Here is a 13,874-nt window from a genome sequence, read left to right on the forward strand (position 1 = left end):
AAGCTTACAGAACACCAAATAGACTGGATCCAAAAAAAGTCTTCTTGCCACATAATCAAAACACTAAACAGCCGGGCGGTGGTGGCGCACGCCTTTAATCCCAGCACTCGGGAGGCAGAGGCAGGTGGATCTCTGAGTTCGAGGCCAGCCTGGTCTACAAGAGCTAGTTCCAGGACAGGCTTTAGAAACTACAGAGAAACCCTGTCTCGAAAAACCAAAAAAAAAAAAAAAAAAAAAACCCACCACTAAACATACAGAATGAGGAAAAAATATTAAGAGCTGCAAAGGAAAAAGGCCAAGTAACATATAAAAGTAGACCTATCAGAATTACATCTGACTTCTCACTGGAGACAATGAAAGCCAGAAGGTTGTGGTCAAGCATTATACAGACATTAAGAGACCACGGATGCCAGTCCAGACTACTATATCCAGCAAAACTTTCAATCACCATAGAAGGGCAAAACATGATATTCCATAATAAAACCAGATTTACACAATGTCTGGCCACAAATGCAGCCCTACACAAAGTACTAGAAGGAAAACTCCAACCCAAGCTACATCAACAAAACACAGACAATTGATGGTCTCATAGGAGCAAATCCCAAAGAAGGGAAAAATGCACAAATTAACATCACCAACAATGAAAACTTAATTAGCAGGAGATAGCAATCACTGGTTATTACTATCCCTTAATGTAAATGGACTCAACTCACCTATGAAAAGGCACAGGTTAACAGATTGGATATGAAAACAGAATCCATCTTTCTTCTGCATATAAGAAACACACCTAAACTCAAAGACAGACATCACCTCAGAGTAAAGGGTTGGGAAAGAATTTTCCAATCAAATGGACCTAAGAAACAAGCTGGTGTAGCTATCCTAATATCTAACAAAATTGACTTCAAGCTAAAATCAATCAAAAGAGACAAAGAAGGACATTTCATATTAGTCACAGGAAAATCTATCAAGAGGAAATCTCAATATTGAACATCTATGCCCCAAATACAAGGGAACCTTCATATGTAAAAGAGACACTTCTGAAGCTTAAATCATACACTAAACCCCACATACTAGTAGTGGGAGATTTCAACACTCCACACTCAACACTGGACAGGTCAGTCAGACAAAAAATTAACAGAGAAGTAAGGGAACTAACAGATGTTATGACTCAAATGGACTTAACAGACATCTATAGAATATTTCATCCAAGCATAAAAGAATATACCTTCTTCTTAGCCCCTCATGGAACCTTCTCAAAAATTGACCACATACTCGGTAACAATACAAACCTCAACAGATACAGAAAAAATTGGAATAACCTCAAGTATCTTGTCGGATCACCATTGCTTAAAAGTAGAATTCAACAGCAATACTAATTCCAGAAAGCCCACAAACACATGGAAATTGAACAATGCTCACCTGAATCATGAAGTGAGAGATAAAGGAAGATATCAAGGAAGAGATAAAGGGAGAAATTAAAGACTTCTTAAAATTCAATGAAAATGACCATACAACATACCCAAATCTATGGGACACAATGAAAGCAGTGTTAAGAGGAAAGTTCATAGCACTAAATGCCTACATAAAGAGCTGGAAAAAAATCCCACACTAGTGAATTAACAGAACATTTGAAAACTTTAGAACAAAAAGAAGCAGGAAATAATCAAATGGAGAGCTGAAATCAACCCAATAAAAACAAAGAAAACAATACAAAGAATTAATGAGACAAAGAGTTGGTTCTTGGAGAAAATCAGCAAAATAGACAAACCTTTATCCAAACTAACTGAAAGGCATAGAGAGAATATTCAAATTAACAAAATCAGAAATGAAAAGGGGGACATAACAACAGACATGGAGGAAATCCAGAGAATCTTTAGGTCATATTTTGAAAATCTGTACTCCACAAAATTGGAAAACTTAAAGAAAATGGACAACTTTCTGGATAAATATTACTTACCAAAATTAAATCAAGACCAGATAAGCAAATTAAACAGATCTATAACTGCTGAAGAAACAGAAACAGTCATCAAAAGTCTTCCAACCAAAAAAAAAAAAAAAAAAAAAAAAAAAAAGCCCAGGACCAGGTGGTTTCTGCTCAGAATTCTACAAGGTTTTCAACAAAGAACTAATACTAATATTCTTCAAATTGTTCCACACAATAAACACAGAAGGAACATTGCCAAACTCTTTTTATGGGGCTACAGTTACCCTGATACACAAACCACAGAAAGACATTACTAACAAAGAGATTACAGACCAATCTCACTTATGAACATTGATGCAAAAGTAATAAAATACAGGCAAATCGAATCCAAGAACACATCAGAACCATCATCCACCAGGATAGAGTCAGCTTAATCCCAGAGATGCAGGGATGGTTCAACATATGAACATCTGTCAACGTAATCTACTATATAAACAAGCCGAAAAATAAAAACCATGTGATCATCTTATTAGATGCTGAAAAAGCTTTCGATAAAGTACAACATCTCTTCATGATAAAGGGCAAGGATACAAGGAACATACCTAAACATAATAAAGGTAATATATAGCAAGCCAACAGCCAACCTCAAACTAAATGGAAAGAAACTCATTGCGATCCCACTGAAATCAGGAAGAAGACAAGGTTGCCTATTCTCTCCGTATCTATTTAATATAATTCTTGAGGTCCTAGCTAGAGCAATAAGACAACGAAAGGAGATCAAGGGCATACAAATTGGAAAAGAAGAAGTCAAACTCTCACTGTTTGCTTATGTTATGATAGTTTACATACGTGCCCTCCAAAATTCTTCCTCCTTCTTCCATCTTTTTCCTCCTTCCTCCTCCTTCCTCATCCTCTTCCTCTTCTTCTCTCCCCTTCTTCCATTACAGTGCTGGGGATGAAACTCAGGGTCTTGCACATGTTGGGGAAAGGGCTCTACCACTTAAGCTACATTTGTAGCTCTGGTTTTTTCTTTTACATTTTGTTTCCTTGTATGAGTTCATTCTTGCAAATAGCATAAGCTGTACTTCTGATTCTATACCTTTCCAAAAGACTATTTGGTTATCTTAGAACGTTCTACTAGTTAGTCCGTTTTTACTGCAGTGTACTGAAATGTCACCTTAGTAACAAGCTCAATTTCCATTTGAGATTTTTTTATACCACTGGCGTGCTTGTATATGCATGTGCTACTTCAATGGTATTTTCTTTATAGAGGTTTTACACAATGCTTTAATGTCTGATAGGATCAATCTTTCTTGAAATTAAACCCATTTTTTCTTGCTATTCTTGTGAATTTGCTTTTTAAAGAGAACATTTTCTGTAATTTGTCTAGCTCCATAAAATAACCCAACAGCCTCTAAGAGAGAGGGATGAGGTAAGTCACTTTATTACTGAAGGAAGTAATAAGGGTTGAACCAGCCCATGTAAATGACCAAGCCTTAGTTCATGTGAGTCTCATGAGACCAGATTTAACTAGCTATCATATAGGTTGGGATTTTCCTTCATTTTATTGACTTCCTGGAAATGGTGACAACTGTCTTGAAGGGACTAAAAATCTTGAGGAGAGGGAGACCTCAGGAGGGGTGCAGATACCCAAACCAATACCAGCAATGCTGGTGGTTTGGATTTGAGGTGATACTGTTCTCTTCCTGGTGGGCAGGTAGCTCTAAGAGATAGGAAGATGGAAGATCAACCGAGTCTTCAACACATGGACCTATAGATACAATTCACGTTCAAATCATAACCTTCCTCAAGGATGCTCAGCTATCTGCCAGTGCTAAGCATTTCAGGAATAGAGAATTCGCTGACTACACTTGTGAAGGAGTCTTTGGAGAAGCTGCATGATGGAGCCTGGCGGTAGCATCACAGAAAAACTGAGAAGCAACCTTGTTACTTACATATGTAGCAATTACAATTGTTTTTGTTGTTATAAAATATTAAATATGCATATTACATGACAAATATGAATATTTCAAAAACAGCCTTTGCTGATTTTAAAATGAAATGAAGTGAGTTCTCTTGGGATTGGAGAGATAGGGTAAGGTGCTTTGCAGGCTTGAGAGTCTAAGAACCCATGCTAAAGAAAAGCATGTGGTGGCATGTGCTTTTAATCTCAGCTGTGGGAAGGGAAAGACAGGAAGATCCCAGGGCTCAACAGCCAGTGAACTTAGCATACCTGGGGAGGTCCACGTTAGTAAGAGACCCTGTACCAGAAAACTAGAAGGGCAGCATCTTAGGAATGACAGCTGATGCTGTCCTCTGGCCTCCACACCCATGTGCAAATGTGTGTGTGTGTGTGTGTGTGTATAAGAGTGCATATACCTGTGTCTTGTGGGAACTATTACTTTAACTATGTAAAGGTGTGTTATATTTGTTTATGCTGCATTTGTTTAATGATGTAAAGATGTGTTGCTTTGCCTTCCCAAGGCACCCGATTGGTTTAATAAAAAGCTGAATGGCTAATAACTAGGAGTAGTGGGATAGGCAGGGTTGCTGGGCAGAAAGAATAAGTAGGGGGAGACATCTAGGTTTGAGAGAGAAGTGAGGATAGAGAAAGAGGGAGAAAGGAAGGCAGACATCGGGGCCAGCCAGATACGGAGGAAGCAGTGAAATGTAGGACATACAAAATGAGAGAAAGGTAAAAACCCCCAAGGCAAAACACAGATGAAGAGAAACAGGTTAAATTAAGTAATAAGAGCTAATGGGACAAGCATAAGCTAAGGCTGAGCATTCATAACTAATAATAAGTATCTGTGTCTTTATTTAGTAGCTGGTTGACAGCCCAGAGAAAGCCTGATACACCTTTGTGCACACATAAGTCAGAATAAGGTCCTCTTTCTGTAGACTGTATACTTTAATATAGGTGGGATTCTGGAGGATTCTAGGGGCCCCAATAAAGAGCCTCCTAATTCTCAGCAATTGCTAGTGGCACTCGTGGAATTTTTGGCCACTTGCTGCGTCTTGGTACTGACCCAAACTGCTTGTTTGATGGGATGCTTAGACATGCTTTGTTCCACATGCTGTGGTGATTCTCAGGAAACCCAAGGCTTCTAGGCTCATCTCCCACCAGTGCTCCATAGTGGAGCCAGAAGGCAGGAGGGGGCCCCTTCTTGGTCCTTGGGTCTCCCTGAATGACTGGACAACCATGCCTTGAAATCCATGGATCTTGTCATGATTTTTCTAGAGCTGGACAGCAGATGTCACTTCTATCTCAAAGCCTAACCGTGGGAAATGACATTCTCCCGGAGCACCCACAAACTCCAGAGCTTCTTCTCTCACCCAGCTTAGGAGAAAAGAGCAATTAATTCAAAGGCCACATTCCCAGGGTAGGATGCCCCGTGTGAGAAGCTGATCTCCCTTTGTAAACACCGGCCTCTCGGGTGCAAAGGCAGCTCAGAGTGAAAAGGTGCCGCAGACGGAGTGACTAAGAACAATGGAAATATACCATCTCACTCCTCTAGATCAAGATGTTATCAGCATCAGGCTCTCTGTGGACACTGCGATATATGTGTTCTGAAGGCCTCATGCATCCCACGATAGCCATGAGTTTGGCCCAATGTATTTGTAGCCAACAATGCCATGTTGCAATTTTCAAAAGTTGGACACTTTGCTAGAAGGTGCCTTTCTATCCCTTTTCTGGCTTCTGCTGTTTTTCTGCTGATCTTGGCGTTTCTTGACTACTAGATGCATTATTCTTGTCCTTCCCCTTCCACAGTCCTAAGTGTCTTCCCATAATCATCCTTCCCTCCTTGTCTGTGTGTCCAAATCCCTACTTTTTTTTTAAACTAATTTTTTTGGTTTATTTTTTTATATTTAAAAATTTCCATCTCTTCCCCTTCTCCTCCCCCTCCCTTCCCCTCCCCTCCACCCATACCCCCCTCCCTCATTCTCCAGGCCAAGGAACCATTGGGGTTCCCTACTCTATGTTAAGATCAAGGTCCTCCCAACTCCTCCCAGGTCCAGGAAGGTGATCAACCAAGCTGAGAAGGCTCCCACAGAGCCCGTCCATGCAGAAGAATCAAAGCCCAGTGCCTTTGTCCGTGGCTTCTCAGTCAGCCTCCACCGTAGGCCACATTCAGAGAGTCCGGTTTGGTCTCATGTTCCATCAGTCCCATTCCAACTGGAGTTGGTGATCTCCCGTTAGTTCTGTCCCACCGTCTCCATGGGTGAACGCACCCCTCACGGTCCTGACTTTCTTTCTCATGTTCTCTCTCCTTCTGCTCCTCATCAGGACCTTGGGAGCTCAGTCCGGTGCTCCAATGTAGGGCTCAGTCATTTTCTTCATCTATCGCCAGGTGGAGGTTCTATGGTGATAAGCAAGAAATTCATCAGTATGCCTATAGGAACTGGCCTTTTCAGGCTCCCTCTCCTCAGCTGCCCAAGGAACTAGCTGGGGGCGTCTCCCTGGAAACCCGGGAACCCCTCTAGAGTCAAGTCTCTTGACAACCCTCAGATGGCTCCCTAAATTAAGATATATGCTTCCCTGCTCCAATATCCACCCTTCCTGTATCCCAAGCATCCCATTCCTCCGAGCTCCCCCCATTCTCCCCTTCACCCTTTTCTCTCCCCATCTTCCCTTGGCCCTGACTCGCCCCACCCTCAAGTTCCCAATTTTTGCCTGGCGATCGTGTCTACTTCCAATATCCAGGAGGATTACTATATGTTTTTCTTTGGGTTCACCTTCTTATTATCTTCTCAAGGATCCCGAATTATAGGCTTGATGTCCTTTAATTATGGCTAGAAACCGATTATGAGTGAGTACACCCCATGTTCATCTTTTTGGGTTTGGGTTACCTCACTCAGAATAGTGTTTTCTATTTCCATCCATTTGCATGCAAAATTCAAGATGTCATTGTTTTTTTACCACTGAGTAGTATTCTAACATGTATATATTCCACAGTTTCTTCATCCATTCTTCCACTGAAGGGCATCTAGGTTGTTTCCAGGATCTGGCTATTACAAATAATGCTGCTAGGGCTGGAGAGATAGCTCAGGGGTTAAGAGCATTGCCTGCTCTTCCAAAGGTCCTGAGTTCAATTCCCAGCAACCACATGGTGGCTCACAACCATCTGTAATGGGGTCTGGTGCCCTCTTCTGGCCTTTAGGCATACACACAAACAGAATATTGTATACATAATAAATAAATAAATATTTTTAAAAAACAAATAATGCTGCTATGAGCATAGTTGAACAAATGCTTTTGTAGTATGATTGGGCATCTCTTTGGTAGATTCCCAAGAGTGGAATTGCTGGGTCCTGGGGTAGGTTGATCCCGAATTTCTTGAGAAACCGCCACACTGCTTTCCAAAGTGGTTGCACAAGTGTGCATTCCCACCAGCAATGGATGAGTGTACCCCTTACCCCACAACCTCTCCAGCAAAGGTTATCATTGGTGTTTTGGATTTTAGCAAATCTGACAGGTGTAAGATGGTATCTCAAAGTTGTTTTGATTTGCATTTCCCTGATAGCTAAGGAGGTTGAGCATGACCTTAAGTGTCTTTTGGCCATTTGAACTTCTTCTGTTGAGAATTCTCTGTTCAGTTCAGCGCCCCATTTTTTAATTGGGTTAATTAGCTTTTTAAAGTCTAGTCTCTTGAGTTCCTTATATATTTTAGAGATCAGACCTTTGTCAGTTGCAGGGTTGGTGAAGATCTTTCTAGTCAGTAGGCTGCCTTTGGTCTTAGTGACACTGTCCTTTGCTTTACAGAAGCTGCTCAGCTTCAGGAGGTCCCATTTATTCAATGTTGCCCTTAATGTCTGTGCAGCTGGGGTTATACATAGGAAACGGTCTCCTGTGCCCATTTGTTGTAGAGTACTTCCCACTTTCTCCTCTATCAAGCTTGTTGGGGCAGCTGGCCCAATCCCTGCGTTCAGGGGCGTGGCTGCCCCAGCGGAGTAGGATATCCCTTAAATAGGATCGGGGCGCTGGAAGGAGCCCCCGTTTTTATCTCTCCCCTGCGTACCTGCTGCTCCGCTGGACCCTAGGTTCTGTAAGTTCCCTTATTTCCCCTTTTATTAAAACTGATTTATTATAAAAGGACTATCTTGGTTATTTCCTAACCCCTCCGACCGCCGGCAGCCGGAACATCTGGTGCTCCCACGTGGGGCAAAACCCTGGGCAGCCAAGCCACCTGAAACCACCCGTACCCCACAGTCTGCTGCGGTTGGCAGATTCGCTGCTTTGCTCCGCCCAGGAGCTGTTTGCCCCGCCTCACGGGCCGCTCCGCGCCGTGGGACCAGACAAAACCGCGGCTTGCTCCTGCACTCCGCGTGCGTCCCCGTAGCCAGGTCCGGCTACCGGCCCTTGAGAGCCGCGCGCGCAGGGGGGGAGGGATTAACTGGTGATCTAAAGGAATAATTGATTTTTGTGAGTTATTGTTTTTTAAAAAAACTATATGAGTGTTGATTCTTGTATATTGATATATTAAACATTGTATGAGAGTATGATACTACCTCTGTTTAAAACAATTGTTATATTGACATTGTTTACTATATTGCAATGTACATCTCTACCTCTGATACTATTTATGTAATGACATTGTTTACTATATTACAATGTACATATCTACCTCAGATATTATTTATGTAATGACCCTGTTTACATTTGGAAATCATTGTCTTCATTTATTGCACAGTTGTCTATTCTATTAGTCATACAGTTACATAAGTGTTGAGAATTATATGTTGGTCATATTTATATTTAGGACAATCAGGTTTTTTAGACACATAGAGGTTGTATTTAGTATAGATAACATAATCTTCAACCTCTTTAAAGAGCTGTAAAACATGGCCTTTAATCTAACCTAGAGTTTTATATTTATGAGACACAATCACTCCTGGCAACAATGCTCTACTCCCGAGAAAACGTTGAGCACCAAAGACACTCCACTGGGAGTTTGTCTTCTACTTGGCAAAACTGGCCTTGGGGCAAAGAAAAGCCCATACCTCCATTACTGACTAAACTACAAAATATCCATAAGTGGATAAAACAAAATTGTCTTATCTTGCCAAGACAGGATAGGATTGTTCTACTAAAGGTTCCTTGCCGTTGTATAATGGTATGTCAGGTTTTTTCAGGCCTCAGCCAAAGTTGGTTGCCTCAACATTGCTATCAAGACTTCGTGTGGTTGCCCAGGTAGTCAATTGTCTCTGTCTTCTGTTCCACATTTTAGAAGTTTCTCGTTTGTGCTTCCTGGTTGCTTTGGTAATTTTACTCTCCTTCTCAGATCTTTGATGGGGTTAAAGATTAGATAATGGTAGCTACCTTCTAGATTATTTAGACTTCCCAAAGTAGAGTGATTAGAAAAATTTTTTGTTATATACTCCTCGCCTGATATTGTTTACTTCTTGTAATTTTATATGATCTGTTCCCATTGTATATAGTTGTATTTGGTTTCTGAATCTGTCTTATTTAGACAAAAGGGGGAGATGTTGGGGCAGCTGGCCCAATCCCTGCGTTCAGGGGCGTGGCTGCCCCAGTGGAGTAGGATATCCCTTAAATAGGATGGGGCGCCGGAAGGAGCCCCCGTTTTTAGCTCTCCCCTGCGTACCTGCTGCTCCGCTGGACCCTAGGTTCTGTAAGTTCCCTTATTTCCCCTTTTATTAAAACTGATTTATTATAAAAGGACTGTCTTGGTTATTTCCTAACCCCTCCGACCGCTGGCAGCCGGAACACAAGCTCAGTGTGTTCAGCTTAATATTGAGGTCTTTAATCCATTTGGACTTGAGTTTTGTGCATGGTGATAGATATGGATCTACTTTCATTCTTCTACAGGTTGATATCCAGTTATGCCAGCACCATTTGTTGAAGATGCCCTCTTTCTTCCATTGTGTACTTTTGGCTCCTTTATCAAAAATCAGGTGTTCATAGGTTTGTGGTTTAAGATCCGGGTCTTCTATACGATTCCATTGGTCGACTTCTCTGTTTTTATGCCAATGCCAAGCTGTTTTCAATACTGTAGCTCTGTAATAGAGTTTGAAGTCAGGGATGGTAATGCCTCCAGAAGTTCCTTTATTGTATAAGATTGTTTTGGCTATCCTGGGTTTCTTGTTCTTCCATATAAAGGTGATTATTGTCCTTTCAATATCTGTGAAGAATTTTGATGGTACCTTGATGGGGATTGCATTGAATCTATAGATTGCTTTTGGTAGTATTGCCATTTTTACTATGTTGATTCTCCCAATCCACGAGCAAGGGAGATCCTTCCATTTTCTGGTATCCTCTTCAATTTCTTTCTTCAAAGACTTAAAGTTCTTGTCAAATAAATCCTTCACTTCCTTGGTTAGAGTTACTCCCAGATATCTTATGCTATTTGTGGCTATTGTGAAAGGTGATACTTCTCTGATTTCTTTCTCTGCTTCCTTATCCTTTGTATATAGGAGGGCGACTGATTTTTTGGAGTTGATCTTGTATCCTGCCACGTTACTAAAGGAATTTATCAGCTGTAGGAGTTCTTTGGTGGAGTTTTTCGGGTCACTTATGTACACTATCATATCATCTGCAAATAATGAAAGTTTAACTTCTTCCTTTCCAAATCGAATCCCCTTGATTCCCTTATGTCGTCTTATTGCTATTGCTAGAACTTCAAGCACTATATTGAAGAGATAAGGAGAGAGTGGACAGCCTTGTCATGTTCCTGAATTTAGTGGGATGGCCTTGAGTTTCTCTCCATTTCATTTGATGTTAGCTGTTGGTTTGCTGTAAATAGCCTTTATTATATTTAGGAATGACCCTTGTATCCCTAATCTCTCCAAGACCTTTATCATAAAGGGAAGCTGAATTTTGTCAAATGCTTTTTCTGCATCTAATGAGATGACCATATGGTTTTTTTCCTTCAGTTTATTTATATGATGGATTATATTGATAGATTTTCATATGTTGAACCAGCCCTGCATCTCTGAGATGAAGCCTACTTGATCGTAGTGGATAATTTTTCTAATGTGTTCTTGGATTCTGTTTGCCAGTATTTTATTGAGAATTTTTGCATCAATGTTCATGAGTCAGATTGACCTGTAATTCTCTTTCTTGGTTGAGTCTTTGTGTGGTTTAGGTATCAGGGTAATTGTAGCTTCATAAAAGGAATTTAGCAGTGACTCTTGTGTTTCTATATTATGAAATACCTTAAGGAGTATAGGTGTTAGGTCTTCTTGGAAGTTCTGGTAGAATTCCGCATTGAACCCATCAGGTCCTGGGCTCTTTTTGGTAGGGAGGTTTCTGATAACAGTTTCTAATTCTTCGCGACTAACAGGACTATTTAGAGCATTTACCTGGTCCTGGTTTAACTTTGGAATATGGTATTTATCTAAAAAACTGTCCATTTCTTTTACATTTTCTAATTTTGTGGCATACAGGCTTTTTTTTCTCATTTTTTTATTCAAGATTTCCATCTCCTCCCCCTTCCCTCCCCTCCCTTCCACCCATACCCCCACTCCACCCCTCTCCAAAGACAAAGAGCCATCAGGGTTCCCTTCACTATGTTAAGTCCGAGGTCCTCCCAGCTCCCCCTAAGTCCAGGAAGGTGAGCAACCAAACTGACAAGGCTCACAGTGAGCCCGTCCATGCTGTAGAGTTCATGTTCATTGCCATTGTCCTTGGTTTCTCAGTCCTCCTCCACCGTCAGCCACATTCAGGGAGTCCGGTTTGGTCCCCTGTTCCATCAGTCCCATTCCGACTGGACTTGGTGGTCTCCCGTTAGATCTGTTCCACCGTCTCAATGGGTAAAAGCACTCCTCGCGGTCCTGGCTTCCTTGCTCATGATCTCCCTCCTTTTGCTCCTCATCAGGACCTTGAGAGCTCAGTCTGGTGCTCCTATGTGGGGCTCTGTCATTTTCTCCATCCAATGCCAGGTGAAGGAAGGTTCTATGGTGATATGCAAGATATTCATGAGTATGACAATAGGATCTGGACATTTCTGGCACCCTCTCCTCAGCTGCCCTAGGAACTAGCTGGGGTCGTCTTCCTGGACACCTGGGAACCCCTCTAGAGTCAAGTCTCTGCCAACCCTAGAATGGCTCCCTTAACTAAGATATATAGTTCCTTATTCCCATATTCACCCTTCCTATACCCCAACCATCCTATTCCCCCAAGCTCTTCCCATCCTCCACTTCACCCTTTTCTCTCCCCATCCCCCCACCCCCCCCATCCCACCCCACCCCCATGTTCCCATTTTTTGTCCAGCAATCTTGTCTACTTCCAATAACCAGGAGGATAACTATATGTTTTTCTTTGGGTTCACCTTCTTATATAGCTTCTCTAGGATTTTTTATGAATTATAGGCTCGATGTCCTTTATGGCTAGAAACCAATTATGAGTGAGTACATCCCATGTTCCTCTTTTTGGGTCTGGGTTACCTCGCTCAGGATGGTGTTTTCTATTTCCATCCATTTGCATGCAAAATTCAAGATGTCATTGTTTTTTACCGCCGAGTAGTACTCTAATATGTATATATTCCACACTTTCTTCATCCATTATTCCACTGAAGGACATCTAGGTTGTTTCCATGTTCTGGCTATTACAAATAATGCTGCTATAAACATAGTTGAACAAATGCTTTTGTAATATGATTGGGCATCTCTTGGGTAAATTCCCAATAGTGGGATTGCTGGGTCCTGGGGTAGGTTGATCCCAAATTTCCTGAGAAACCTCCACACTGCTTTCCAAAGTGGTTGCACAAGTTTGCATTCCCACCAGCAATGGACGAGTGTACCCCTTACTCCACATCCTCTCCAGCAAAGGCTATCATTGGTGTTTTTGATTTTAGCCATTCTGACAGGTGTAAGATGGTATCTCAGCGTTGTTTTGATTTGCATTTCCCTGATTGCTAAGGAGGTTGAGCATGCCCTTAAGTGTCTTTTGGCCATTTGAACTTCTTCTGTTGAGAATTCTCTGTTCAGTTCAGTGCCCCATTTTTTGATTGGGTTAATTAGCATTTTAAAGTCTAGTCTCTTGAGTTCCTTATATATTTTGGAGATCAGGCCTTCAACAACAGGGTTGGTGAAGATCTTTTCCCAGTCAGTAGGCTGCCTTTTTGTCTTAGTGACAGTGTCCTTTGCTTTACAGAAGCTGCTCAGCTTCAGGAGGTCCCATTTATTCAATGTTGCCCTTAATGTCTGTGCTGCTGGGGCTATACGTAGGAAGCGGTTTCCTGTGCCCAAATGTTGTAGAGTACTTCCCACTTTCTCCTCTAACAGGTTCAGTGTGTTCAGATTGATATTGAGGTCTTTAATCCATTTGGACTTGAGTTTTGTGCATGGTGATAGACACGGATCTACTTTCATTCTTCTACAGGTTGACATCCAGTTATGCCAGCACCATTTGTTGAAGATGCTTTCTTTCTTCCATTGTGTGCTTTTAGCTCCTTTATCAAAAATCAAGTGTTCATAGATCTGTGGGTTAAGATCTGGGTCTTCTATTCGATTCCATTGGTCGACTTCTCTATTTTTATGCCAATACCAAGCTGTTTTCAATACTGTAGCTCTGTAATAGAGTTTGAAGTCAAGGATGGTAATGCCTCCAGAAGTTCCTTTATTGTATAAGATTGTTTTGGCTATCCTGGGTTTCTTGTTCTTCCATATAAAGGTGATTATTGTCCTCTCAAGATCTGTGAAGAATTTTGATGGGATCTTTAAGGGGATTGCATTAAATCTATAGATTGCCATTGGTAGTATTGCCATTTTTACTATGTTGATCCTCCCAATCCAAGAGCAAGGGAGATCCTTCCATTTTCTGGTGTCCTCTTCAATTTCTTTCTTCAAAGACTTAAAGTTCTTGTCAAATAGGTCTTTCACTTCCTTGGTTAGAGTTACCCCAAGATATTTTATGATATTTGTGGCTATCGTGAATGGTGATGCTTCTCTGATTTCTTTCTCTGCTTCCTTATCCTTTGTATATAGG

The 13,874-nt window shown here is 41.4% G+C and overlaps 1 protein-coding gene across 1 annotated transcript in view; it reads right to left on the bottom strand.

Moving 5' to 3' along the window:
* Positions 1 to 4,886: 4,886 nt before the first annotated feature.
* Positions 4,887 to 13,874, bottom strand: part of LOC121677057 — a 42,529-nt gene continuing 33,541 nt past the window's right edge. Inside the window, exon 6 of the mRNA XM_042054427.1 lies at positions 4,887 to 5,116. Within this exon, the coding sequence (XP_041910361.1) occupies positions 4,887 to 5,116 (230 nt within the window). The remainder of the gene's footprint in view (positions 5,117 to 13,874) is intronic.

Source organism: Arvicola amphibius, chromosome 1 (genome assembly GCF_903992535.2).
Source record: "Arvicola amphibius chromosome 1, mArvAmp1.2, whole genome shotgun sequence".
NCBI lineage: Eukaryota > Metazoa > Chordata > Mammalia > Rodentia > Cricetidae > Arvicola > Arvicola amphibius.